A 27,182-nucleotide genomic window follows, 5' to 3' on the forward strand; every position below is an offset into this window, starting at 1 on the left:
CATCTATGTCAGGATGCTGTTCACCGACTATAGCTCAGCATTTAATACCAACATTCCCACAATCCTGATTGAGAAGTGGCGGAACCTGGGCCTCTGTACCTCCCTCTGCAATTGGATCCTCGACTTCCTAACCGGAAAACTGCAATCTCTGCAGATTGGTGATTACATATCCTCCTTGTTGACGAGCAACACTGGCGCACCTCGGGTGTGTGCTTAGCCTAGGCATAGCTCAAACACCATCTACAAATTTGCTGATATACAACCATTGTTGGCAGAATCTCAGATGGTGACAAGAGGGTATACAGGAGTGAGATATGCCAACTAGTGGAATGGTGCCGCAGCAACAACCTGGCACTCAACGTCAGTAAGACGAAAGAGCTGATTGTGGACTTCAGGAAGGGTAAGACGAAGGAACTCATACCAATCCTCATAGAGGGATCAGAAATGGAGAGAATGAGCAGCTTCAAGTTCCTGGGTGTCAAGATCTCTGAGGATCTAACCTGTTCCCAACATATTGATGTAGTTATAAAAGAAGGCAAGACAGTGACTATACTTAATTAGGAGTTTGAAGAGATTTGTTATGTTAATAAATGCACTCAATAACTTCTTTAGTTGTACTGTGGAGAGCATTTTGTCAGGCTGCATCACTGTCTGGTATGGAGGGGCTACTGCACAGGACCGAAAGAAGCTGCAGAAAGTTGTAAATCTAGTCAATTCCATCTTGGGTACCAGCGGACAAAGTACCCAGGACATCTTTAAGGAGCAGTGTCTCAGAAAGGCAGTGAACAATTATTAAGGACCTCCAGCACCCAGGACATGCCCTTTTCTCACTGTTACCATCAGGTAGGAGTTATAGTCATAGTCATACTTTATTAATCCCGGGGGAACTTGGTTTTCGTTACAGTTGCACCATAAATAATAAATAGTAATAGAACCATAAATAGTTAAATAGTAATATGTAAATTATGCCAGTAAATTATGAAATAAGCCCAGGACCAGCCTATCGGCTCAGGGTGCCTGACCCTCCAAGGGAGGAGTTGTAAAGTTTGATGGCCACAGGCAGGACTGACTTCCTATGATGCTCTGCTGCATCTCGGTGGAATGAGTCTCTGGCTGAATGTACTCCTGTGCCCAACCAGTACATTATGTAACCAATGGGAGACATTGACCAAGATGGCACGCAACTTAGACAGCATCCTCTTTTCAGACACCACCGTAAGAGAGTCCAGTTCCCTCCCCACAACATCACTGGCCTTACGAATGAGTTTGTTTATTCTGTTGGTGTCTGCTACCCTCAGCCTGCTGCCCCAGCACAAAACAGCAAACATGAAAGCACTGGCCACCACAGACTCGTAGAACATCCTCAGCATCGTCCGGCAGATGTTAAAGGACCTCAGTCTCCTCAGGAAATAGAGACGGCTCTGACCCTTCTTGTAGACAGCTTCAGTGTTCTTTGACAGTCCAGTTTATTGTCAATTCGTATCCCCAGGTATTTATAATCCTCCACCATGTCCACACTGACCCCCTGGATGGAAACAGGGGTCACAGATACCTTAGCTCTCCTCAAGTCTACCACCAGCTCCTTAGTCTTTTTCACATTAAGCTGTAGATAATTCTGCTCACACCATGTGATAAAGTTTCCTACCGTAGCCCTGTACTCAGCCTCATCTCCCTTGCTGATGCATCCAGCGATGGGAGAGTCATCAGAAAACTTCTGAAGATGACAAGACTCTGTGCAGTAGTTGAAATTCGAGGTGTAAATGGTGAAGAGAAAGGGAGACAAGACAGTCCCCTGTGGAGCCCCAATGCTGCTGATCACTCTATTGGACACACAGTGTTGCAAGCACACGTACTGTGGTCTGCCAGTCAGGTAATCAAGAATCCATGATACCAGGGAAGCATCCACCTGCATCGCTGTCAGCTTCTCCCCCAGCAGAGCAGGGTGGATGGTTTTGAACGCACTGGAGAAGTCAAAAAAACATGACCCCCAGCTGACAGAAGCCTGAAGGCACACACTCAGTGATTCAAGAACAGCTTCTTCCCCTCTGCTATCCAATTCCTAAATGGACATTGAATCTTTGGATATTACCTTACTTTTTTGTAATATACAGTATTTCTGTTTTTTCATGTTTTAAAAAAATCTATTCAATATACGTAATTGATTTATTTGTTTATTATTATTATTTTTATTTCTTCTAGATTATGTATTACATTGAACTGCTGCTGCTAAGTTAACAAATTTCATGTCACATGCCGATGATAATGAATCTGATTCTGGTTCTGAAATATGAGACGAGATTGGGCAGACTGAATTTTGCTTTGCTTGCAGAAGGCACAGATAGGGTAGATGGTTTCTTATGGCAGAGCAGTCCAAGACAAGAAAGTGTAGGTTTAAGTTTAAGGGTCCAAGGGTAAGGGGGATCTGAGAAGAACTTTTTTCACCCATTAGGTTGATGTCATTCTAACGTAGTGGACCAACGGCTGGTAAATGGGATAAAAAATAAATTACTGGAGCAACGAAGGTTGAGCAGCATTGATGTCCTGATGCTGGGTCTTAACCTGAAAGTTTATGTGAGGGTCATGTTTTTTGACTTCTCCAGTGCGTTCAACACCATCTGTCCTGCTCTGCTGGGGGAGAAGCTGACAGCGATGCAGGTGGATGCTTCCCTAGTATCATGGATTCTTGATTACCTGACTGGCAGACCACAGTATGTGTGCTTGCAACACTGTGTGTCAGACAGAGTGATCAGCAGCACTGGGGCTCCACAGGGGACTGTCTTGTCTCCCTTTCTCTTCACCATTTACACCTCGGACTTCAATTACTGCACAGAGTCTTGTCATCTTCAGAAGTTTTGGGATGACTCTGCCATAGTTGGATGCATCAGCAAGGGAGATGAAGTTGAGTACAGGGCTACAGTAGGAAACTTTGTCACATGGTGTGAGCAGAATTATCTTCAGCTTAATGTGGAAAAGACTAAGGAGCTGGTGGTAGACCTGAGGAGAGCTAAGGTACCGGTGACCCCCGTTTCTATCCAGGGGGTCAGTGTGGACGTGGTGGAGGATTACAAATACCTGGGGATACGAATTGACAATAAACTGGACTGGTCAAAGAACACTGAGGCTGTCTACAAGAAGGGTCAGAGCCGTCTCTATTTCCTGAGGAGACTGAGGTCCTTTAACATCTGCCGGACGATGCTGAGGATGTTCTATGAGTCTGTAGTGGCCAGTGCTATCATGTTTGCTGTTGTGTGCTGGAGCAGCAGGCTGAGGGTGGCAGACACCAACAGAATCAACAAACTCATTCGTAAGGCCAGTGATGCTGTGGGGATGGAACTGGACTCTCTGACGGTGGTGTCTGAAAAGAGGATGCTGTCCAAGTTGCATGCCATCTTGGACAATGTCTCCCATCCACTACATAATGTACTGGTTGGGCACAGGAGTACATTCAGCCAGAGACTCATTCCACCAAGATGCAACACAGAGTGTCATAGGAAGTCATTCCTGCCTGTGGCCATCAAACTTTACAACTCCTCCCTTGGAGGGTCAGACACCCTGAGCCAATAGGCTGGTCCTGGACTTATTTCCTGGCATAATTTACATATTACTATTTAACTATTTATGGTTTTATTACTATTTATTATTTATGGTGCAACTGTAACGAAAACCAATTTCCTCCGGGATCAATAAAGTATGACTGTGACTATCTCCACAGATACTGCTTGACCCATTGAATTCCTCCAGCAATTTCTTTTGTTTTTGCTGCAGATTCCAGCATCTGCAGTCTCTTGTCTCTGTAAAAATACATAGGTATTTGATGTATAGCGCAGTGTGCTGAAGAGCCTGTGTCTGTGCTGTATAGTTCTGTGAGTATATTGAATGCAGAATTTGATATACTATGCTTAAACACCTTTGCAACATGTGAGAAAACCAGAGCACCCACAGGAAACTTCTACCGTCACAGGGAGAATGTGCAAACTCCTTGTTGACAGTGGCAAGAATTGAACTCCAGTCTCACAACTGGCATCATAAAATGTTGTGCTATCTGCTACCCTGCTTTGCCAAATAATGCCTTGAACCTATTATCCATTCCTGACTTGTAGACCCCAGTCGGTTCAGATTGGCAACAATCTCTCCTCTACGATCTCCATCAGCACAGGTGTACCACAAGGCTGCGTGCTTAGCTCCCTGCTCTACTCACTTTATACTTGTGACTGTGAGGCTAAGCACAGCTCCAATGCTATATTTAATTTTGCCGGTGACACCACTGATTGGCTGAATCTAAAGTGGTGACTATTAGCATATAGGTAGGAGATTGAAAATCTGGCTGCGTGGTGTCACAACAATCTCTTGCTTGATGTTAGGAAGACCAAGGAACTGATTATTGACTTCAGGAAGAGGAAACTGGGAGTTCATGAGCCAGTCCTCATCGGGGGATCAGAGGTGGAGATGATTAACAAGTGCCTCTGTGTTCCTATTTCAGAGAATCTGTTCTAGGCGTAGCATGTAAGTGTAATTATGAAGAAAGCACTTCAGCACCTCTACTTTCTTAGAAGTTTGCGAAGATTTGGTATGACATTTAAAACTTTGACAAACTTCTGTGGGTGTGTGGTGGAGAGTACATGGACTGCTTGCATTACAACCTGGTATCAAAACACCAACACCCTTCAGCAGGAAATCCTCTAAAAAGTAGTGGATATCCATCATCATCAAGGACACCCATCACTTGGATCATGCTCTCTTCTCGCTGCTGCCATCATGAAGAAGATACACAATCCTTAGGACCCACATCACCAGGTTCAGAAACAGTTATTACCCCTCAACCATCAGGTTCTTGAACCAGAAGGAATAACTTCACTTACCCATCACTGAACTGTTCCCACAACCTATTGATTCACTTCCAGGGACATTTCATCTGATGTTTTACTCTTTTCATCTCATGTTCTCAGTTTCTTTCTCTGTTGCACAGTTTGTTGCCACTTGAACATTGTTTGCTTGTCCTGTTGGGCGCAGTCTTTCATTGATTCTATTGTGTTTCTTGGATTTACTGTGTATGCCCACAAGAAAATGAATCTCAAGGTTGTATATGGTGACGTGTACTTTGATAATAAATTTACTTTGAACTTAATTAAAACCAAATGAGATTTATTATCACTGATATGTTGTGAAATTTGTTGTTTTGAGGCAGTAGTGCAGTGGAAGACATAATAATTACTAGAAATTACAAATATAAATAGTGCCAAAAGAAAGGTGGGGTAGTGTTCATGATCTGTTTGGAAATCTGATGGGGGTGGAGAAAGTTGTTCTTAAAACATTGTGTGATTAATATCTTTAAAAGAGGAAGATAGATCTTTGGGAAGCAAAAAAAAAATCAATGCTGGAAATTGGAAATGAACATGATGCAGATAATCAGCAAATGAGAAAAAAGAACAGAGTAAGTTCTTCACATCAATACTTTTTAAGTGAATTAGTGAGATGTTTGTGTCTTTAAAAAAAGGATGTGTATTTTAATTTTGTGGATGAAAAGTTTTTCATGCTGGATAGGATTTGAGTAGCAGAAGTGAAATTTATGGCAGATTGTTAGAAATTGTATTGCACACAAGACCAGATATATTACCAGTACGTGCAATATGTATCATTTTAGGATACTAATAACTTTTTACAACAATAATTTGGTTTTCAGCTGAATCTTGGACAGTTACCAAATATTCTCGAAGTGAATCCTCAACAAGAAAACATAACCAGACTAGGAAGAGAGAAAGCTCCAAAGGTAGTACAAATTTTAATTGTTTTGACTATAGCTATCGTTAGATATTTAAATACCTGTTTTATCAAACTGTTAAAATCAACAAAAAGGGAGGTGGCTTGGTGGGGTATGCATATTGCTATTCTACTACAAAACTGTGGAATACTGAAAGAACATCCAGATGGAGGGAAAAGTAGAAGAGAGGCTTTATTTTGTGCATCTCTTTGTAGTTGGATTGCTGGAGATTTACAGTTTGGTTTGTCAGCCTTGAACAGTATCACCGGAATTTTGTACATCTGTGACAGAATCAATGGCCTTCTTACCTGTAAAGTTTCTGTGATTATTCCAGTAGAGGAGCAGGTTAAAAGTTTTATTTCAAGATTTTCTATACATGTATGTTTGTAAAGTAATACTGTGTGTTTGTAGAACGCTATACACCTTTTTATAACATGTTTTTGAAGAAATCAGACATCCTGGAGAAGACTGGCGAGATGAATGTAAACGATCAATTAAACGGTCAAAATTAATGGAGGATAAAGTGGAAAAAGAAGAATCTAAGCATTTTGATAGAGATGTGGACCAGAGACAGGAAAGCATATGGAACTCTAGAGATGACCACAAACAAAGAGATAAGTCCAGGTAATACAGAAATGGGCTCTTTTGGCATACCTCTGTCATGCCATCTGCTATTCCTCTACATGTCCTAAGATAATTTGTCTTTCCAAAGTTGATGACCTCACTTTTTGATTCACACTGCATGGCACAGAAATTAGCCTTGGTTGGAATGGTCCATGGTGATCAGCATGACTACCTAACTTAGTCCTATTTGTCCAAGTTTGGCCCATTTCCATCTAGACCTGTTCTGAGAATATACCTGTCCATGTGTTATTTGAATATTGTTAAACGTACCTTCCTCAACTATTTCTTCTGTTAGCCCATTCCACTTACACACCATCCTCTGAATTAAAATGTTCCCCCTCTAGTTTCTATTAAATTTCTCCCCTCTCACTTTAAACATATGCCCTCTAGTTTCTGATTCCTTGAACCCGGGAATTAGACTGTTTGTATTCACTGTGATCTGTGTTGAACTTTACATCCTCCAATGTGGTTGACCGTGATCATCATCTTCAATTAAGAAGTCTTGGCACAGACATCCATATTTTGCAAATTAATGTAAAAATGGTGAGGCACCCAATGGATAGGCAGAAAAGACATTAGGGCTTAAATGTTAAGAACATTTTTTAAAAAATACTTTATTTTCAAAATTTTCAAAAAAAAACAATGAAATCAACAAAAACATACCAGCTCAGACATGTATAAAAAAGAAATAAGCAAAAAAAAAGACATAACATTAGAGGGATGCCTATTGTACAAAGTGCTCAAAAATACTAAACATTAAATCTCAAATGAGAGCCGTAAGAAATCAGCTGGGGGGAAATTGCTCATCCGTCCCCGGCCTCGTCCAGGTAGGCAAGAAATGGATCCCAGGTAACCAAAAATGTTTTAATTGAATTGGTTCTCAAGAACCTAAGTTTCTCCAGCTGTATGACTGAGATCATATCAGCCATCCATCTCTGAAAGGAAGGGGCAGAGGGTGATTTCGATTCCCTCAAGATAAGTCTTTTGGCAACAATCATCCCCAGCATCAGAGACTGTTGTATGGCTGCAGGGAAACAAATAGTAGATTGCGAGCAGCCAAATATAGCGAGACCAGCTTCCAAGGGGAAGGATCTTTTATAGGCCTTTCAGTACCAGTCGAATATTTTCCACCAAAATCCAGTCAGTAATGGGCAAAACCAAAAGGTGTGTGACAACGTGGCTTCCGTCCCTTGGCATCTATCAAACATTGGTGAGACAGAAGGGTAAATCCTGTGCAATCTAAGTTTAGAGTAATGGAGACGGTGGACAACTTTGGATCATTTGGTGCCTGCTGTTAACAGAGCAAGCCTGTATCATAGACAAACACTTATCCCAGGCAGCTTCAGATAATTCAATGCCCAACTCCTCTCTCCAGGCATCACTAATCTTCACAGTAGACGCTACAGTGCAATTATCAAACAAACGTACAAACTTAGAAACGAGATGCCTGGAATCAGGAGGGTTCTTTAAAATATAAAAAAACATATGTTTCCCTGGAAGGATTTCAAAATTGCACATCTTAGATTGAATATAGTGTCTAATTTGTAAATAACGAAAAAAGTGTGAATGAGGCAGCTCAAATTCCTCTTTCAGCAGACTAAATGTTGCAAACCGTCCCTCTATGTACAGGTCTTCAATAGAAACTAGACCCTTCTCCCTCCAAGCATGATAGGTTTTATCTGACCATGAGGGTAGAAAGGAGTGATTGAAACAGATTGGTGTTTGTACAGAGGTCTCTGGTAAATTCAGAACACTCCTAATCTGATTTAGAATTCTGACAGAATTTTTCAAATTTTTCAAAACAAAACTCAAACTTTTTGAAGCCTCTCTAACTTGGAGAACAGAATGGCTGGCAAGGACGAATTGACAACAGAGTTGGACTCCATACATAGCCACAAGGGAGCCCCAGGGGCTAGGTTATGCGGAGCCCCCTGTTGCCAAAACCTTAAAGCCCTAGCATTGACAGCCCAATAATAGTGCCTAAATACAGGTAATCCCAGCCCTCCTTCAGACTTGGACTTTTGTAAATGAATTTTTGAGATCCTGTGATTCTTATAATTCCTTTTTTAAGACAATATTATGGAGTCCAACTCTTTAAAGAAAGCTGATGTAAGAAAAATGGGGAGATTCTGACAAAGATAGAGAAATCAAGGAAGGGGAACCATCTTAATTGAATTTATATGACCAATCATGGACAGAGGTAGGGTTTTCCAACTTTCTATATTCTGCTTCAGTTTTGAAATAAACTCCACGAAGTTTAATTTGAATATTAATTTAGGATCTTTGGGGATTGTCAAGCCGAGATACGTAAAGTGATCTTTAACTACTTTGAACAGGACACTTTCCAAAAAACTCTGTGTGTGGTCGTTGAAGAGGGGCACAAAATCACTTTTTGTCCAGTTGATTGAGTATCCTGATAGTCTGCCAAAAGAGGTGATTCAATCTAGAAGAAGAGGGACTGACTTTTCTGAGTTTTGTAAGCAGAGTATCACATCGTCAGCATATAAACTCATAAGTGTTTCAATGCCTCCCACTTTCAAACCCAGAATATTTGGGTGACTTCTTATTTTTAAGGCAAGGGGCTCTACCACGACGGCAAAAAGGGCTGGCGAGAGAGGGTACCCCTGCTGGACTGAACGGTGTAGAGGAAACAGAGTTGAATTGTCACCATTAGTTATAATAGAACACATTGGGCTGGTATATATCAGTTTTACTCAAAATACAAATGACTCACTGAACCCAAACCTGTACAGTGACTCAAACATGTAAGGCCACTCAATCTGGTCAAAAGCCTTTTGTTCATCAAGGGATAAAATTGCTGCCCCATTAGCTTTCCCATGATCAGCATATATAGTATTAAGTAGGCACCTGACACTGGAAAAAGAGAACGACCCGGGACAAATCCTGTTTGATCAGGATGAATGATAGATGACAAATGCTTATTTAGCTGGTTAGCCAGCATTTTAGTAATTACCTTCCTATCAAAATTCTGGAGAGCAATGGGCCTATAGCTGGCCAGGTCTGTTTCCTCTTTATCTGTCTTTAAAATGAGGGAAATGATAGCCTCGTACAATGTCCTAGGCAAGGCTTTATCTCTCTTAGAGCAAGGTATCATTCTGAGGAGAAATGGGCCAAAGATATCACAGAATTTCTTATAAAATTCACAGCCGAATCCATCCGGCCGAGTAGCCTTGCCGGACGGAAATGACTTAATGGCAGAAGTTATTTTTTCCAATGTGAAGTCAGAATCTAAGTCCTCCCTCGCAGCGTCACTAAGTCTCGGCATTACAAGAGAATCAAAGAAGTCATCCAAATCAGATTGAGTGGCATTGAATTTAGAGGTGTAGAGTTCGCTGTAAAATTCTTTAAAACAGTCATTTATCTCCTTGGGATTAGTTAACAGGGTACCCGCCCTTGATCTAATGCAATGAATTGACCTTAGGGTCTGGGCACCCCTGAGCTGCCACACCAGGAGCCCCTCAGGCTTGTCCCCCATTTCAAAATGCTTTTGTCTTAATTTTAAGAGGAGATTATTTATTTGACTACCCGAGATACAATTGTACTCATATTTAAGCTTCATTATTTTATTATAATCTTCAGAGGATTTCGAAGCCTGGTATGTCGCTTCGACGGTTGGGAGAGTATTCTCAATCTCTAATAATCGCCCTTCTCTCTCCCTCTTAGTGGCAGATTCATATGAAATTATATACTCATGGATTACAACTTTTAATGTCTCCCAGAGTGTGGAATCTGACAACTCGCCGTTATCATTAATTTCTATAAAATCTTTTAATCTGGTGGTGATATATTCTATAAATTTCTTATCGTCAAGTAGGGAGGGGTTAAAAGGCCAGGAATAGATTTGTTTGGAAAGGGACATTGTCAAGGGGCTAGGGTCAGAAATTAATCTATTATGATATCTTGTATTGGTAACACAAGATATTAAATGAGAATCAACCAAAAAACAGTCTATTCTACTCTAAGATTTGTGAACATGAGAATAATAAGAATAATCCTTGTTGGTGGGATGTTGAGCCTGCCAAATATCTACTAAATTCCTGGATCTAATCAAATTATTTAGGACCTGCACTGACACGATATTTGAGGGCGGGCGGGAGGACAATCTATCTAAATATGGATCCAGGTAGCAATTCAAGTCACCGCCGATTATTATATTTGAATTACTGGCATCCGGAAGTAAATCAAAAACTTTCCTAAAAAAATCTGACTCGTCTGTGTTTGGACCATAAATATTAAGGAAGGTTAGTGGAAACGAATTAATGGTGCCAGAGATCATAATAAACCTGCCGAGAGGATCTGTAGTCATGGAAGTGAGTTGAAATGGAATATTTTTCTTAAAGAGTATAGCCACACCATGGATATGAGAAGTAGATGGTGACTGGTAAACCTGCGATATCCAGCTAGACCTCAATCTGCGTTGCTCAGTTACTTTGATATGGGTTTCCTGTAGAAAAATCACATCTGCAGCTAGAGATTTGAGATGTCTAAAGTTGTTATCCTTCTTAACAACATGACCAAAGCCCTCAACATTCCACGAGACTATTGTAATATCTTTAGCCCCCACCTGCGTTCTACTGCAAGCCTCTGCATATGAGAATAAAAAAGAGATTAGAGTTGAGCACAAACATAGTAAACAATGCAAAATAACTGGCAGCCTCATGAGAACACAACATACACAAAAAATCATGTCTGAGCTATAAACAAAAACAACACACACCCGAACCCACCTCCCTTCGTGTCTCCCTAAACCAGACACATAGTTCCCCATTTCCATCCCAAAAGGAGCTGCTGGGCAGGTAACTAACATTACACAATTATCACAAACCCCCTTTCTGAGAAAATTTATAACACAAATTATGTAATACCGTTAAACAAATGCTATTAGGGCTGGGGAGAGTTATCCAGTGTCCGCACCTGAAACTGAACATTCATGACACCAACTCAAATTTAACCCTTATATTAACAAAAATATTTAGGACATTCTCTGCAATTAAATCCCAGTGCGGCATACAGCATTACAAAACTACGTATAACATCAGGTCCCTCCCCGTATCCCAACATGGAAACCGGCACAAATATAAGCTGAATAAACAGTGTCAATATATCTACAACACACATCAAAGTTGCTGGTGAACGCAGCAGGCCAGGCAGCATCTGTAGGAAGAGGTGCAGTCGACGTTTCAGGCCGAGACCCTTCGTCAGGACTAACTGAAGGAAGAGTGAGTAAGGGATTTGAAAGTTGGAGGGGGAGGGGGAGATCCAAAATGATAGGAGAAGACAGGAGGGGGGAGGGATGGAGCCAAGAGCTGGACAGGTGATTGGCAAAAGGGATACGAGAGGATCATGGGACAGGAGGTCCGGGGAGAAAGACAAGGGGGGGGGACCCAGAGGATGGGCAAGAGGTATATTCAGAGGGACAGAGGGAGAAAAAGGAGAGTGAGAGAAAGAATGTGTGCATAAAAATAAGTAACAGATGGGGTACGAGGGGGAGGTGGGGCCTTAGCGGAAGTTAGAGAAGTCGATGTTCATGCCATCAGGTTGGAGGCTACCCAGACGGAATATAAGGTGTTGTTCCTCCAACCTGAGTGTGGCTTCATCTTTACAGTAGAGGAGGCCGTGGATAGACATGTCAGAATGGGAATGGGATGTGGAATTAAAATGTGGGGCCACTGGGAGATCCTGCTTTCTCTGGCGGACAGAGCGTAGATGTTCAGCAAAGCGGTCTCCCAGTCTGCGTCGGGTCTCGCCAATATATAAAAGGCCACATCGGGAGCACCGGACGCAGTATATCACCCCAGTCGACTCACAGGTGAAGTGTTGCCTCACCTGGAAGGACTGTCTGGGGCCCTCAATGGTGGTAAGGGAGGAAGTGTAAGGGCATGTGTAGCACTTGTTCTGCTTACACGGATAAGTGCCATGAGGGAGATCAGTGGGGAGGGATGGGAGGGGCGAATGGACAAGGGAGTTGTGTAGGGAGCGATCCCTGCGGAATGCAGAGGTGGGGGGAGGGAAAGATGTGCTTAGTGGTGGGATCCCGTTGGAGGTGGCGGAAGTTACGGAGAATATATCTACTCCCTTTTTCATGCATTATTTTTCAAGAATTGTGCTGCTTCTATCGGGTCATCATATACTTTAAGCGCTCTTCCATCTTGATGATAGATATAGAGCAACACACATCAAAGTTGCTGGCGAACGCAGCAGGCCAGGCAGCATCCCTAGGAAGAGGTACAGTCGACGTTTCAGGCCGAGACCCTTCGTCAGGATAAATATAGAGCCTAGCCGGATACTGCAGGGTGTGCTTGATTCTTCCATCACACAGAGTTTGCAGTACATCACGAAAGGCACGACATTGAGTCGTCACCTGTTTAGTATAGTCCGGGAAGATCAAGACCTTATTTCCCTTGTACTCCATGGGTTGTAGTCTGCTGCAGTGCAGGGGATACGCGCCAAAATGGTACGCGGTTTCCCACTGGCAGCTGGCTTCGGATAGAGAGAGCGATGTGCGTGATTGACTTTAACCGGATACGGGAAATGCTCTTCCCTGAGCAACTTGGGAATCAGTCTGGAAACAAATTCAGTAGGTTTACCATCCTCCTTGCCCTCTTGTACCCCTACAATCTTAATATTATGTCTCCGAGAACGAGCCTATAAGTCATGCACTTTAGCTTCAAGCTGGCTATTTTGTCTCATTAGCTCGGAATAGTTAACTTCAAGTTCTTGTACGCGTGTTTCAAGGTCACTTGTAGTTAGTTCTTGATTAGCCACACGGGCTTGTAAGCCAGCCTGGGAGGCCACAAGCGCCTCAAAATTGGCCTCAAAAACATTAAAGCGGTCGTTAATGCCGCGCAGAACTGACTCAGAATCTCCTGACCTAATTCCGTGCACATGGCGTAAGTTTTATCTGGCAGACGCGGAGAAGTTCTTTACCGACCCCGTTGTTAGCACTAACTTCGGTAGTTTGGCAGTCGGCGGTCTTGGCTTTATTTGCCTTCAGCATTGTCAAACTTTTCCAGACACTTAGTTTAGACACTGTTGGCCTATGAATGAATAGAACACGGTAAAATAGTAATTTTATCGAGGCCTTGGAGAGGAGCACTGACCAAACACGTCTAATCCACACACATGCGCACTAGCACTCCCAAAATGTTAACACCATTTTGCCCGATGCTGCCTGTTCTGCTAGCATTTTCTGTTTCTAATTTCTGAGTTCCAACATCTGTAGATTTTTTGATTTTCATTGCCCTTTAGATGTTCCCTGACTTTTTGAGCATTTTCTATTTTCACTGACATATTTTTCATTTTGATCAATGAAATGATCTGAAATGAGACAGAATATATTTTTCCTGTTCGACATTTCCATTGCAGGGTTTGTGCCATCAGCCAGATGACGCTCCTAATCTGAATTGATTAGATGTGTGATTAACCAGGAGCTGGTGAGATTGAGGGGATTCGAAACAGGGTATTGCCCAAATACAAGTCAGTATGGAGTTGAAAACAAAGAGATTTATTTCAAGTTAGAGCTTTAAATTTAAGGAGAGTAGTCTAAGGAAGGCTGATGGAAAATGTATTGGATTAGTCAAGTGTAGAAGTTGTTATGCAACCACTGAAGTGAAGCAATGATTGTGTCAAGTGACTATGAAGTCAAAATAAAATAACTTATTGATGGTGTGGATATTTGATTTGGAACTCATGCCAGTATCAGAAGTGTCTCTGAGGTTGTGAACAGTTACAAGGAGATGAGTGGAGTATTGAGTAGGGAACAGATTTTGTTATAGGATGATAGCTTTGGTCTTCCTGATACTTTTGCCTAATAAACATTAAACAAGCTCTCTGACAATTTAGAACAGTAACGGAGTGGATTAGGGAGATGAAGGAAAGAAAGGACTAGGTTTCACTGTATACATGAAACTGATGCCATATTTTTGAAGTTGACGTTAAGACAGTATCATGTAGGTAAAGCGCAGAAGGCTAAAGCTAGATTCATTTGGGATGTCAGGAGAAAGAGTGGTTAACAGATGAAAGGGCTTTACTGTTAATCATAATCACAAGAGATTAATTTACTGTTAAATCTTTAGTTACAGTTAGGCGGGAAGTATGAGTGCTCCTAGTGAGCTTAACCATGGTATATTGGCTTTGGAAAAGATTACGTGTGGTGATTTAAGTAATTTTTATTTCTTTGATCTCTACCTTGTTCTCGTATTCTCATGACTGAGTTGTGAGATGGCCAGCATCAGAGCAGTAAGATTTCATTCTCTCATTTAAGTACAGAGGGAAAAAAATAATCTCACTCATTTCTTGGAAGTAATGTGAATGAGTTCTTTATGTCCTGACTTAACCCAATATTCAAGTGGTAGATTAAACAGCTGAAAATGAAATCTGCTTTTCTTAACAGGAACTATCGAGATGATGACCACAAACGATATGATACCAGTTATTGGGCAACAGAAAAGGTATTACTGACATTCAAGAAATATTCAAGCAATGCTACTATATTTTGTTGTTTAAAAAAAAATGTATCTGAATAAATTTCTTTGAATCTTTGAAATTTAATAAAACAGAATATCTAATTTTTTTTTTGGGCAAGATAATCTCTTATTGCCTTTCTGAACATTTACAGTTCTATTTACTAGCAGATATTCTATTGCATGCTTTTGTATCACAAAGACAAAAAGTCAATGGTTGAAAGCAGAAAAAGCTTAAATATTCAGCAGGTTGAGCAGAGTCTATAGAGAGAGGGACAGCGAGGGTGTTACCAGTTCAACTCAGTGACCTTTCAGTGGAATTAAAAACAATTAGAAATTCATCATATTTTAAACTTCAACTTAAAGGATGTTTGATTAACTTTTCTTTGTTCTGATGAAATCATTGATGAGAAATATTAATAAGTTCTATTGTTGTTGCATGATTTGCTGAGTATTTTCGACATTTCTTGTTACAATGGTAGTTCAGTATTTTTTTCCCCTAAACTTCTCTACGGTATTTTTATTGCTTTCTCTGTATGTGGATAGGACACAGGATCTCAAATGCAGTGAAATCACCAAGTTTCTTTGTGTGCTTGCTTGCTAATTTATTTATTTATCTTTATTTTATTTATTTATTGAGTTATAGTGCGGAATAGGCACTTCTGGCCCTTTGGGCTGCACCATCCAGTAATCCTCTGATTTAGCCCTAGCCTAATCATGGGACGATATACAATGACCAATTAACCTACCAATTGGTATGTCTTTGAACTGTGAGAGGAAGCCAGAACACCCAGAGGAAACTCGCGTAGTCAAGGGGAGAACATACATATTCCTTACAGGCTTTGGTGGGAAGTGAACCCGGGTCACTGGTATGGCAAAGCATTGTGCTAGCCATTATGCTGCTGTACTGACCCACATTATTGTGGAGTCTCACATCATTCTCCTCATACAACTTTACGACTAATCTTCTTATTTCTTTCCATTTCCAATTATAAGCTTCCTTCATCTAACCAAATGGCTCAGCCTTCCTTCTCTCCTACGCTTGTCCCAGTCTTGAATTCACCAGTAAACAAGCAATAACTACGCTTTCTCGCTTGTCCCAGTCTTGAATTCACCAGTAAACAAGCAATAACTACGCTTTCTGCTTTAAACATAGAAACATAGAAAATAGGTGCAGGAGTAGGCCATTCGGCCCTTCGAGCCTGCACCGCCATTCAGTATGATCATGGCTGATCATCCAACTCAGAACCCTGTACCTGCCTTCTCTCCATACCCCCGATCCCCTTAGCCACAAGGGCCATATCTAACTCCCTCTTAAATATAGCCAGTGAACTGGCCTCAACTGTTTCCTGTGGCCGAGAATTCCACAGATTCAGTGCTCTCTGTGTGAAGAAGTTTTTCCTCATCTCGGTCCTAAAAGACTTCCCCTTTATCCTTAAACTGTGACCCCTCGTTCTGGACTTCCCCAACATCGGGAACAATCTTCCTGCATCTAGCCTGTCCAATCCCTTTAGAATTTTATACGTTTCAATCAGATCCCCCCTCAATCTTCTAAATTCCAACGAGTACAAGCCTAGTTCATCCAGTCTTTCTTCATATGAAAGCCCTGCCATCCCAGGAATCAATCTGGTGAGCCTTCTTTGTACTCCCTCTACGGCAAGGATGTCTTTCCTCAGATTAGGGGACCAAAACTGCACACAATACTCCAGGTCTCAGATTAGGGGTCCAAAACTGCACACAATACTTTGTCTTGAATGTGACTGATTCCTTCAAGAGCAGAAGGACCAATTTCTCTCTCCCTCACTATTGCCATCGTCATTCTTCGTCAGAACTAGCCACATTATCTATTTGCTGTTTAAACCTCTCTAATAAAATACATTGGTTTTCCTTAATCCATTGCCTCTGGCAGAGCAACTTGTATAACCATTTTTTGGTAGAGATCTTGCTCTTTCACTCTACTTTCTATTTATTTATGTCCTACTACCACTAAATCTACCTTATACACTTTATATCTTGTTTCGTTTTCAAACGTTCAAAGTAAAATTATTGTCAAAGTACATGTAAGTCATCATGTACAGCCCTGAGATTCATTTTATTGTGGGCATACTTAATAAATCCATAATAGAATAATAATCATAATAGAATCAATGAAAGACAACACCAATTAGGTGTGCAGCCAACCTGTGCAAATACAGAAAAGAAAGAAATAATAATAAATAAATAACCAATAAATATCGAGAACATGAGTCCATAGTTTGTGGGAACATTTCACTGATTGGGCAAGTAAGTTGAGTGAAGTTATGCCCTTTGGTTCAAGAGCCTGATGGTTAAGGGGTAATAACTGTTCCTGAAGTTGGTGGTGTGGGTCCTGAGGCTCTTGTACCAGCTTTCTGATGGCAGCAGTGAGAAGAGAGCATGACCTGGGTGGTGGTGGTCCCTGATGATGATGCTGCTTTCCTGTGACAGTGCTCTGTGTGGGTGTGCTCAGTGGTGGGGATGCGACAGTGCTGTGTGTAGGTGTGCTCAGTGGTGGGGATGCGACAGTGCTCTGTGTGGGTGTGCTCAGTGGTGGGGATGCGACAGTGCTCTGTGTAGGTGTGCTCAGTGGTGGGGATGCGACAGTGCTCTGTGTGGGTGTGTTCTGTGGTGGGGATGCGACAGTGCTCTGTGTGGGTGTGCTCAGTGGTGGGGATGCGACAGTGCTCTGTGTGGGTGTGCTCAGTGGTGGGGATGCGACAGTGCTCTGTGTGGGTGTGTTCAGTGGTGGGGATGCGACAGTGCTGTGTGTAGGTGTGCTCAGTGGTGGGGATGCGACAGTGCTGTGTGTAGGTGTACTCAGTGGTGGGGATGCGACAGTGCTCTGTGTGGGTGTGTTCTGTGGTGGGGATGCGACAGTGCTCTGTGTGGGTGTGTTCTGTGGTGGGGATGCGACAGTGCTGTGTGTAGGTGTGCTCAGTGGTGGGGATGCGACAGTGCTGTGTGTAGGTGTGCTCAGTGGTGGGGATGCGACAGTGCTCTGTGTGGGTGTGCTCAGTGGTGGGGATGCGACAGTGCTCTGTGTGGGTGTGCTCAGTGGTGGGGATGCGACAGTGCTGTGTGTAGGTGTGCTCAGTGGTGGGGATGCGACAGTGCTGTGTGTAGGTGTGCTCAGTGGTGGGGATGTGACAGTGCTCTGTGTGTAGGTGTGCTCAGTGGTGGGGATGCGACAGTGCTGTGTGTAGGTGTGCTCAGTGGTGGGGATGCGACAGTGCTCTGTGTAGGTGTGCTCAGTGGTGGGGATGCGACAGTGCTGTGTGTAGGTGTGCTCAGTGGTGGGGATGCGACAGTGCTGTGTGTAGGTGTGCTCAGTGGTGGGGATGCGACAGTGCTGTGTGTAGGTGTGCTCAGTGGTGGGGATGCGACAGTGCTCTGTGTGGGTGTGCTCAGTGGTGGGGATGCGACAGTGCTGTGTGTAGGTGTGTTCAGTGGTGGGGATGCGACAGTGCTGTGTGTAGGTGTGCTCAGTGGTGGGGATGCGACAGTGCTGTGTGTAGGTGTGCTCAGTGGTGGGGATGCGACAGTGCTCTGTGTAGGTGTGCTCAGTGGTGGGGATGCGACAGTGCTCTGTGTGTAGGTGTACTCAGTGGTGGGGATGCGACAGTGCTCTGTGTAGGTGTGCTCAGTGGTGGGGATGTGAGAGTGCTGTGTGTAGGTGTGCTCAGTGGTGGGGATGCGAGAGTGCTCTGTGTGTAGGTGTACTCAGTGGTGGGGATGCGACAGTGCTCTGTGTAGGTGTGCTCAGTGGTGGGGATGTGACAGTGCTGTGTGTAGGTGTGCTCAGTGGTGGGGATGCGACAGTGCTCTGTGTGTAGGTGTGCTCAGTGGTGGGGATGCGACAGTGCTCTGTGTGTAGGTGTACTCAGTGGTGGGGATGGGACAGTGCTGTGTGTAGGTGTGCTCAGTGGTGGGGATGCGACAGTGCTCTGTGTGTAGGTGTGCTCAGTGGTGGGGATGTGACAGTGCTGTGTGTAGGTGTGTTCTGTGGTGGGGATGCGACAGTGCTCTGTGTGGGTGTGCTCAGTGGTGGGGATGCGACAGTGCTCTGTGTGGGTGTGCTCAGTGGTGGGGATGCGACAGTGCTGTGTGGGTGTGCTCAGTGGTGGGGATGCGACAGTGCTGTGTGTAGGTGTGCTCAGTGGTGGGGATGCGACAGTGCTGTGTGGGTGTGCTCAGTGGTGGGGATGCGACAGTGCTGTGTGTAGGTGTGTTCTGTGGTGGGGATGCGACAGTGCTGTGTGTAGGTGTGCTCAGTGGTGGGGATGCGACAGTGCTGTGTGTAGGTGTGCTCAGTGGTGGGGATGCGACAGTGCTCTGTGTAGGTGTGTTCTGTGGTGGGGATGCGACAGTGCTGTGTGTAGGTGTGCTCAGTGGTGGGGATGCGACAGTGCTCTGTGTAGGTGTGTTCTGTGGTGGGGATGCGACAGTGCTGTGTGTAGGTGTGCTCAGTGGTGGGGATGTGACAGTGCTGTGTGTAGGTGTGCTCAGTGGTGGGGATGCGACAGTGCTGTGTGTGGGTGTGCTCAGTGGTGGGGATGTGACAGTGCTGTGTGTAGGTGTGTTCTGTGGTGGGGATGCGACAGTGCTGTGTGTAGGTGTGCTCAGTGGTGGGGATGCGACAGTGCTCTGTGTGTAGGTGTGCTCAGTGGTGGGGATGTGACAGTGCTGTGTGTAGGTGTGCTCAGTGGTGGGGATGCGACAGTGCTGTGTGTAGGTGTGTTCTGTGGTGGGGATGCGACAGTGCTCTGTGTGGGTGTGTTCTGTGGTGGGGATGCGACAGTGCTCTGTGTAGGTGTGCTCAGTGGTGGGGATGCGACAGTGCTGTGTGTAGGTGTGTTCAGTGGTGGGGATGCGACAGTGCTGTGTGTAGGTGTGCTCAGTGGTGGGGATGCGACAGTGCTGTGTGTAGGTGTGCTCAGTGGTGGGGATGCGACAGTGCTCTGTGTAGGTGTGCTCAGTGGTGGGGATGCGACAGTGCTCTGTGTGTAGGTGTACTCAGTGGTGGGGATGCGACAGTGCTCTGTGTAGGTGTGCTCAGTGGTGGGGATGTGACAGTGCTGTGTGTAGGTGTGCTCAGTGGTGGGGATGCGACAGTGCTCTGTGTGTAGGTGTACTCAGTGGTGGGGATGCGACAGTGCTCTGTGTAGGTGTGCTCAGTGGTGGGGATGTGACAGTGCTGTGTGTAGGTGTGCTCAGTGGAGGGGATGCGACAGTGCTCTGTGTGTAGGTGTGCTCAGTGGTGGGGATGCGACAGTGCTCTGTGTGTAGGTGTACTCAGTGGTGGGGATGCGACAGTGCTGTGTGTAGGTGTGCTCAGTGGTGGGGATGCGACAGTGCTCTGTGTGTAGGTGTGCTCAGTGGTGGGGATGTGACAGTGCTGTGTGTAGGTGTGTTCTGTGGTGGGGATGCGACAGTGCTCTGTGTGGGTGTGCTCAGTGGTGGGGATGCGACAGTGCTCTGTGTGGGTGTGCTCAGTGGTGGGGATGCGACAGTGCTGTGTGGGTGTGCTCAGTGGTGGGGATGCGACAGTGCTGTGTGTAGGTGTGCTCAGTGGTGGGGATGCGACAGTGCTGTGTGGGTGTGCTCAGTGGTGGGGATGCGACAGTGCTGTGTGTAGGTGTGTTCTGTGGTGGGGATGCGACAGTGCTGTGTGTAGGTGTGCTCAGTGGTGGGGATGCGACAGTGCTGTGTGTAGGTGTGCTCAGTGGTGGGGATGCGACAGTGCTCTGTGTAGGTGTGTTCTGTGGTGGGGATGCGACAGTGCTGTGTGTAGGTGTGCTCAGTGGTGGGGATGCGACAGTGCTCTGTGTAGGTGTGTTCTGTGGTGGGGATGCGACAGTGCTGTGTGTAGGTGTGCTCAGTGGTGGGGATGTGACAGTGCTGTGTGTAGGTGTGCTCAGTGGTGGGGATGCGACAGTGCTGTGTGTGGGTGTGCTCAGTGGTGGGGATGTGACAGTGCTGTGTGTAGGTGTGGTGTGATGGACAGTGCTGTGTGTGGGGATGAGACAGTGCTGTGTGTAGGTGTGTCAGTGGTGGGGTGTGCTCAGTGGTGCTGGGATGCGACAGTGACAGTGCTGTGTGTAGGTGTGCTGCAGTGGTGGTGGGGATGCGACAGTGCTGTGTGTAGGTGTGTCAGTGGTGGGGATGCGACAGTGCTGTGTGTAGGTGTGCTCAGTGGTGGGGATGCGACAGTGCTGTGTGTAGGTGTGCTCAGTGGTGGGGATGCGACAGTGCTCTGTGTGTAGGTGTGCTCAGTGGTGGGGATGCGACAGTGCTCTGTGTGTAGGTGTACTCAGTGGTGGGGATGCGACAGTGCTCTGTGTAGGTGTGCTCAGTGGTGGGGATGTGACAGTGCTGTGTGTAGGTGTGCTCAGTGGTGGGGATGCGACAGTGCTCTGTGTGTAGGTGTACTCAGTGGTGGGGATGCGACAGTGCTCTGTGTAGGTGTGCTCAGTGGTGGGGATGTGACAGTGCTGTGTGTAGGTGTGCTCAGTGGTGGGGATGCGACAGTGCTCTGTGTGTAGGTGTGCTCAGTGGTGGGGATGCGACAGTGCTCTGGTGTAGGTGTGCTGTGTGTAGGTGTACTCAGTGGTGGGGATGCGACAGTGCTGTGTGTAGGTGTGCTCAGTGGTGGGGATGCGACAGTGCTCTGTGTGTAGGTGTGCTCAGTGGTGGGGATGTGACAGTGCTGTGTGTAGGTGTGCTCAGTGGTGGGGATGCGACAGTGCTCTGGTGCTCAGTGGTGGGGATGCGACAGTGCTGTGTGGGTGTGCTCAGTGGTGGGGATGCGACAGTGCTGTGTGTAGGTGTGCTCAGTGGTGGGGATGCTGTGTGAGGTGTGCTCGGTGTGTCATGTGGGTGTGCTCAGTGGTGGGGATGCGACAGTGCTGTGTGTAGGTGTGCTCAGTGGTGGGGATGCGACAGTGCTGTGTGGGTGTGCTCAGTGGTGGGGATGCGACAGTGCTGTGTGTAGGTGTGTTCTGTGGTGGGGATGCGACAGTGCTGTGTGTAGGTGTGCTCAGTGGTGGGGATGCGACAGTGCTGTGTGTAGGTGTGCTCAGTGGTGGGGATGCGACAGTGCTCTGTGTAGGTGTGTTCTGTGGTGGGGATGCGACAGTGCTGTGTGTAGGTGTGCTCAGTGGTGGGGATGCGACAGTGCTCTGTGTAGGTGTGTTCTGTGGTGGGGATGCGACAGTGCTCTGTGTGTAGGTGTGCTCAGTGGTGGGGATGTGACAGTGCTGTGTGTAGGTGTGCTCAGTGGTGGGGATGCGACAGTGCTGTGTGTGGGTGTGCTCAGTGGTGGGGATGTGACAGTGCTGTGTGTAGGTGTGTTCTGTGGTGGGGATGAGACAGTGCTGTGTGTAGGTGTGCTCAGTGGTGGGGATGCGACAGTGCTCTGTGTGTAGGTGTGCTCAGTGGTGGGGATGTGACAGTGCTGTGTGTAGGTGTGCTCAGTGGTGGGGATGCGACAGTGCTGTGTGTAGGTGTGCTCAGTGGTGGGGATGCGACAGTGCTCTGTGTGGGTGTGTTCTGTGGTGGGGATGCGACAGTGCTCTGTGTAGGTGTGCTCAGTGGTGGGGATGCGACAGTGCTGTGTGTAGGTGTGCTCAGTGGTGGGGATGCGACAGTGCTCTGTGTGTAGGTGTGCTCAGTGGTGGGGATGCGACAGTGCTGTGTGTAGGTGTGCTCAGTGGTGGGGATGCGACAGTGCTCTGTGTGTAGGTGTGCTCAGTGGTGGGGATGCGACAGTGCTCTGTGTGGGTGTGCTCAGTGGTGGGGATGCGACAGTGCTGTGTGTAGGTGTGCTCAGTGGTGGGGATGCGACAGTGCTCTGTGTGTAGGTGTGCTCAGTGGTGGGGATGTGACAGTGCTGTGTGTAGGTGTGCTCAGTGGTGGGGATGCGACAGTGCTGTGTGTAGGTGTACTCAGTGGTGGGGATGCGACAGTGCTCTGTGTGTAGGTGTGCTCAGTGGTGGGGATGCGACAGTGCTCTGTGTGTAGGTGTGCTCATTGGTGGGGATGCGACAGTGCTGTGTGTAGGTGTGCTCAGTGGTGGGGATGCGACAGTGCTGTGTGTGTAGGTGTACTCAGTGGTGGGGATGCGACAGTGCTGTGTGTAGGTGTGCTCAGTGGTGGGGATGCGACAGTGCTGTGTGTAGGTGTGCTCAGTGGTGGGGATGCGACAGTGCTCTGTGTGGGTGTGCTCAGTGGTGGGGATGCGACAGTGCTGTGTGTAGGTGTGTTCAGTGGTGGGGATGCGACAGTGCTGTGTGTAGGTGTGCTCAGTGGTGGGGATGCGACAGTGCTGTGTGTAGGTGTGCTCAGTGGTGGGGATGCGACAGTGCTCTGTGTAGGTGTGCTCAGTGGTGGGGATGCGACAGTGCTCTGTGTGTAGGTGTACTCAGTGGTGGGGATGCGACAGTGCTCTGTGTAGGTGTGCTCAGTGGTGGGGATGTGACAGTGCTGTGTGTAGGTGTGCTCAGTGGTGGGGATGCGACAGTGCTCTGTGTGTAGGTGTACTCAGTGGTGGGGATGCGACAGTGCTCTGTGTAGGTGTGCTCAGTGGTGGGGATGTGACAGTGCTGTGTGTAGGTGTGCTCAGTGGTGGGGATGCGACAGTGCTCTGTGTGTAGGTGTGCTCAGTGGTGGGGATGCGACAGTGCTCTGTGTGTAGGTGTACTCAGTGGTGGGGATGCGACAGTGCTGTGTGTAGGTGTGCTCAGTGGTGGGGATGCGACAGTGCTCTGTGTGTAGGTGTGCTCAGTGGTGGGGATGTGACAGTGCTGTGTGTAGGTGTGTTCTGTGGTGGGGATGCGACAGTGCTCTGTGTGGGTGTGCTCAGTGGTGGGGATGCGACAGTGCTCTGTGTGGGTGTGTTCTGTGGTGGGGATGCGACAGTGCTGTGTGTAGGTGTGCTCAGTGGTGGGGATGCGACAGTGCTCTGTGTGGGTGTGTTCTGTGGTGGGGATGCGACAGTGCTCTGTGTGTAGGTGTGCTCAGTGGTGGGGATGCGACAGTGCTCTGTGTGGGTGTGCTCAGTGGTGGGGATGCGACAGTGCTCTGTGTGGGTGTGCTCAGTGGTGGGGATGCGACAGTGCTGTGTGGGTGTGCTCAGTGGTGGGGATGCGACAGTGCTGTGTGTAGGTGTGCTCAGTGGTGGGGATGCGACAGTGCTGTGTGGGTGTGCTCAGTGGTGGGGATGCGACAGTGCTGTGTGTAGGTGTGTTCTGTGGTGGGGATGCGACAGTGCTGTGTGTAGGTGTGCTCAGTGGTGGGGATGCGACAGTGCTGTGTGTAGGTGTGCTCAGTGGTGGGGATGTGACAGTGCTCTGTGTAGGTGTGCTCAGTGGTGGGGATGCGACAGTGCTCTGTGTAGGTGTGTTCTGTGGTGGGGATGCGACAGTGCTGTGTGTAGGTGTGCTCAGTGGTGGGGATGCGACAGTGCTCTGTGTGTAGGTGTGTTCTGTGGTGGGGATGCGACAGTGCTCTGTGTGGGTGTGTTCTGTGGTGGGGATGCGACAGTGCTCTGTGTAGGTGTGCTCAGTGGTGGGGATGCGACAGTGCTGTGTGTAGGTGTGTTCAGTGGTGGGGATGCGACAGTGCTGTGTGTAGGTGTGCTCAGTGGTGGGGATGCGACAGTGCTGTGTGTAGGTGTGCTCAGTGGTGGGGATGCGACAGTGCTCTGTGTAGGTGTGCTCAGTGGTGGGGATGCGACAGTGCTCTGTGTGTAGGTGTACTCAGTGGTGGGGATGCGACAGTGCTCTGTGTAGGTGTGCTCAGTGGTGGGGATGTGACAGTGCTGTGTGTAGGTGTGCTCAGTGGTGGGGATGCGACAGTGCTCTGTGTGTAGGTGTACTCAGTGGTGGGGATGCGACAGTGCTCTGTGTAGGTGTGCTCAGTGGTGGGGATGTGACAGTGCTGTGTGTAGGTGTGCTCAGTGGTGGGGATGCGACAGTGCTCTGTGTGTAGGTGTGCTCAGTGGTGGGGATGCGACAGTGCTCTGTGTGTAGGTGTACTCAGTGGTGGGGATGCGACAGTGCTGTGTGTAGGTGTGCTCAGTGGTGGGGATGCGACAGTGCTCTGTGTAGGTGTGTTCTGTGGTGGGGATGCGACAGTGCTGTGTGTAGGTGTGCTCAGTGGTGGGGATGCGACAGTGCTCTGTGTAGGTGTGTTCTGTGGTGGGGATGCGACAGTGCTGTGTGTAGGTGTGCTCAGTGGTGGGGATGTGACAGTGCTGTGTGTAGGTGTGCTCAGTGGTGGGGATGCGACAGTGCTGTGTGTGGGTGTGCTCAGTGGTGGGGATGTGACAGTGCTGTGTGTAGGTGTGCTCAGTGGTGGGGATGCGACAGTGCTGTGTGTAGGTGTGCTCAGTGGTGGGGATGCGACAGTGCTCTGTGTGTAGGTGTGCTCAGTGGTGGGGATGTGACAGTGCTGTGTGTAGGTGTGCTCAGTGGTGGGGATGCGACAGTGCTGTGTGTAGGTGTGTTCTGTGGTGGGGATGCGACAGTGCTCTGTGTGGGTGTGTTCTGTGGTGGGGATGCGACAGTGCTCTGTGTAGGTGTGCTCAGTGGTGGGGATGCGACAGTGCTGTGTGTAGGTGTGTTCAGTGGTGGGGATGCGACAGTGCTGTGTGTAGGTGTGCTCAGTGGTGGGGATGCGACAGTGCTCTGTGTGTAGGTGTGCTCAGTGGTGGGGATGCGACAGTGCTCTGTGTAGGTGTGCTCAGTGGTGGGGATGCGACAGTGCTGTGTGTAGGTGTGCTCAGTGGTGGGGATGCGACAGTGCTCTGTGTGTAGGTGTGCTCAGTGGTGGGGATGTGACAGTGCTGTGTGTAGGTGTGTTCTGTGGTGGGGATGCGACAGTGCTCTGTGTGGGTGTGCTCAGTGGTGGGGATGCGACAGTGCTCTGTGTGGGTGTGCTCAGTGGTGGGGATGCGACAGTGCTGTGTGGGTGTGCTCAGTGGTGGGGATGCGACAGTGCTGTGTGTAGGTGTGCTCAGTGGTGGGGATGCGACAGTGCTGTGTGGGTGTGCTCAGTGGTGGGGATGCGACAGTGCTGTGTGTAGGTGTGTTCTGTGGTGGGGATGCGACAGTGCTGTGTGTAGGTGTGCTCAGTGGTGGGGATGCGACAGTGCTGTGTGTAGGTGTGCTCAGTGGTGGGGATGCGACAGTGCTCTGTGTAGGTGTGTTCTGTGGTGGGGATGCGACAGTGCTGTGTGTAGGTGTGCTCAGTGGTGGGGATGCGACAGTGCTCTGTGTAGGTGTGTTCTGTGGTGGGGATGCGACAGTGCTGTGTGTAGGTGTGCTCAGTGGTGGGGATGTGACAGTGCTGTGTGTAGGTGTGCTCAGTGGTGGGGATGCGACAGTGCTGTGTGTGGGTGTGCTCAGTGGTGGGGATGTGACAGTGCTGTGTGTAGGTGTGTTCTGTGGTGGGGATGCGACAGTGCTGTGTGTAGGTGTGCTCAGTGGTGGGGATGCGACAGTGCTCTGTGTGTAGGTGTGCTCAGTGGTGGGGATGTGACAGTGCTGTGTGTAGGTGTGCTCAGTGGTGGGGATGCGACAGTGCTGTGTGTAGGTGTGTTCTGTGGTGGGGATGCGACAGTGCTCTGTGTGGGTGTGTTCTGTGGTGGGGATGCGACAGTGCTCTGTGTAGGTGTGCTCAGTGGTGGGGATGCGACAGTGCTGTGTGTAGGTGTGTTCAGTGGTGGGGATGCGACAGTGCTGTGTGTAGGTGTGCTCAGTGGTGGGGATGCGACAGTGCTGTGTGTAGGTGTGCTCAGTGGTGGGGATGCAACAGTGCTCTGTGTAGGTGTGCTCAGTGGTGGGGATGCGACAGTGCTCTGTGTGTAGGTGTACTCAGTGGTGGGGATGCGACAGTGCTCTGTGTAGGTGTGCTCAGTGGTGGGGATGTGACAGTGCTGTGTGTAGGTGTGCTCAGTGGTGGGGATGCGACAGTGCTCTGTGTGTAGGTGTACTCAGTGGTGGGGATGCGACAGTGCTCTGTGTAGGTGTGCTCAGTGGTGGGGATGTGACAGTGCTGTGTGTAGGTGTGCTCAGTGGTGGGGATGCGACAGTGCTCTGTGTGTAGGTGTGCTCAGTGGTGGGGATGCGACAGTGCTCTGTGTGTAGGTGTACTCAGTGGTGGGGATGCGACAGTGCTGTGTGTAGGTGTGCTCAGTGGTGGGGATGCGACAGTGCTCTGTGTGTAGGTGTGCTCAGTGGTGGGGATGTGACAGTGCTGTGTGTAGGTGTGTTCTGTGGTGGGGATGCGACAGTGCTCTG

At 47.5% G+C, this 27,182-nt stretch overlaps 1 protein-coding gene across 8 annotated transcripts in view; it reads left to right on the plus strand.

Annotated features, from left to right (window-relative positions):
• LOC134344314 (uncharacterized) overlaps positions 1-27,182 on the plus strand; it is a 150,436-nt gene that overhangs the window by 98,609 nt on the left and 24,645 nt on the right. For all 8 annotated transcript variants that reach the window (XM_063043869.1, XM_063043868.1, XM_063043867.1 and 5 more), the window contains 3 exons: positions 5,681-5,767; positions 6,205-6,382; positions 14,796-14,853. In XM_063043869.1, the coding sequence (XP_062899939.1) occupies positions 5,681-5,767; positions 6,205-6,382; positions 14,796-14,853 (323 nt within the window). The remainder of the gene's footprint in view (positions 1-5,680; positions 5,768-6,204; positions 6,383-14,795; positions 14,854-27,182) is intronic.

This window comes from Mobula hypostoma, chromosome 3 (genome assembly GCF_963921235.1).
Source record: "Mobula hypostoma chromosome 3, sMobHyp1.1, whole genome shotgun sequence".
Taxonomy (NCBI): Eukaryota; Metazoa; Chordata; class Chondrichthyes; order Myliobatiformes; family Myliobatidae; genus Mobula; species Mobula hypostoma.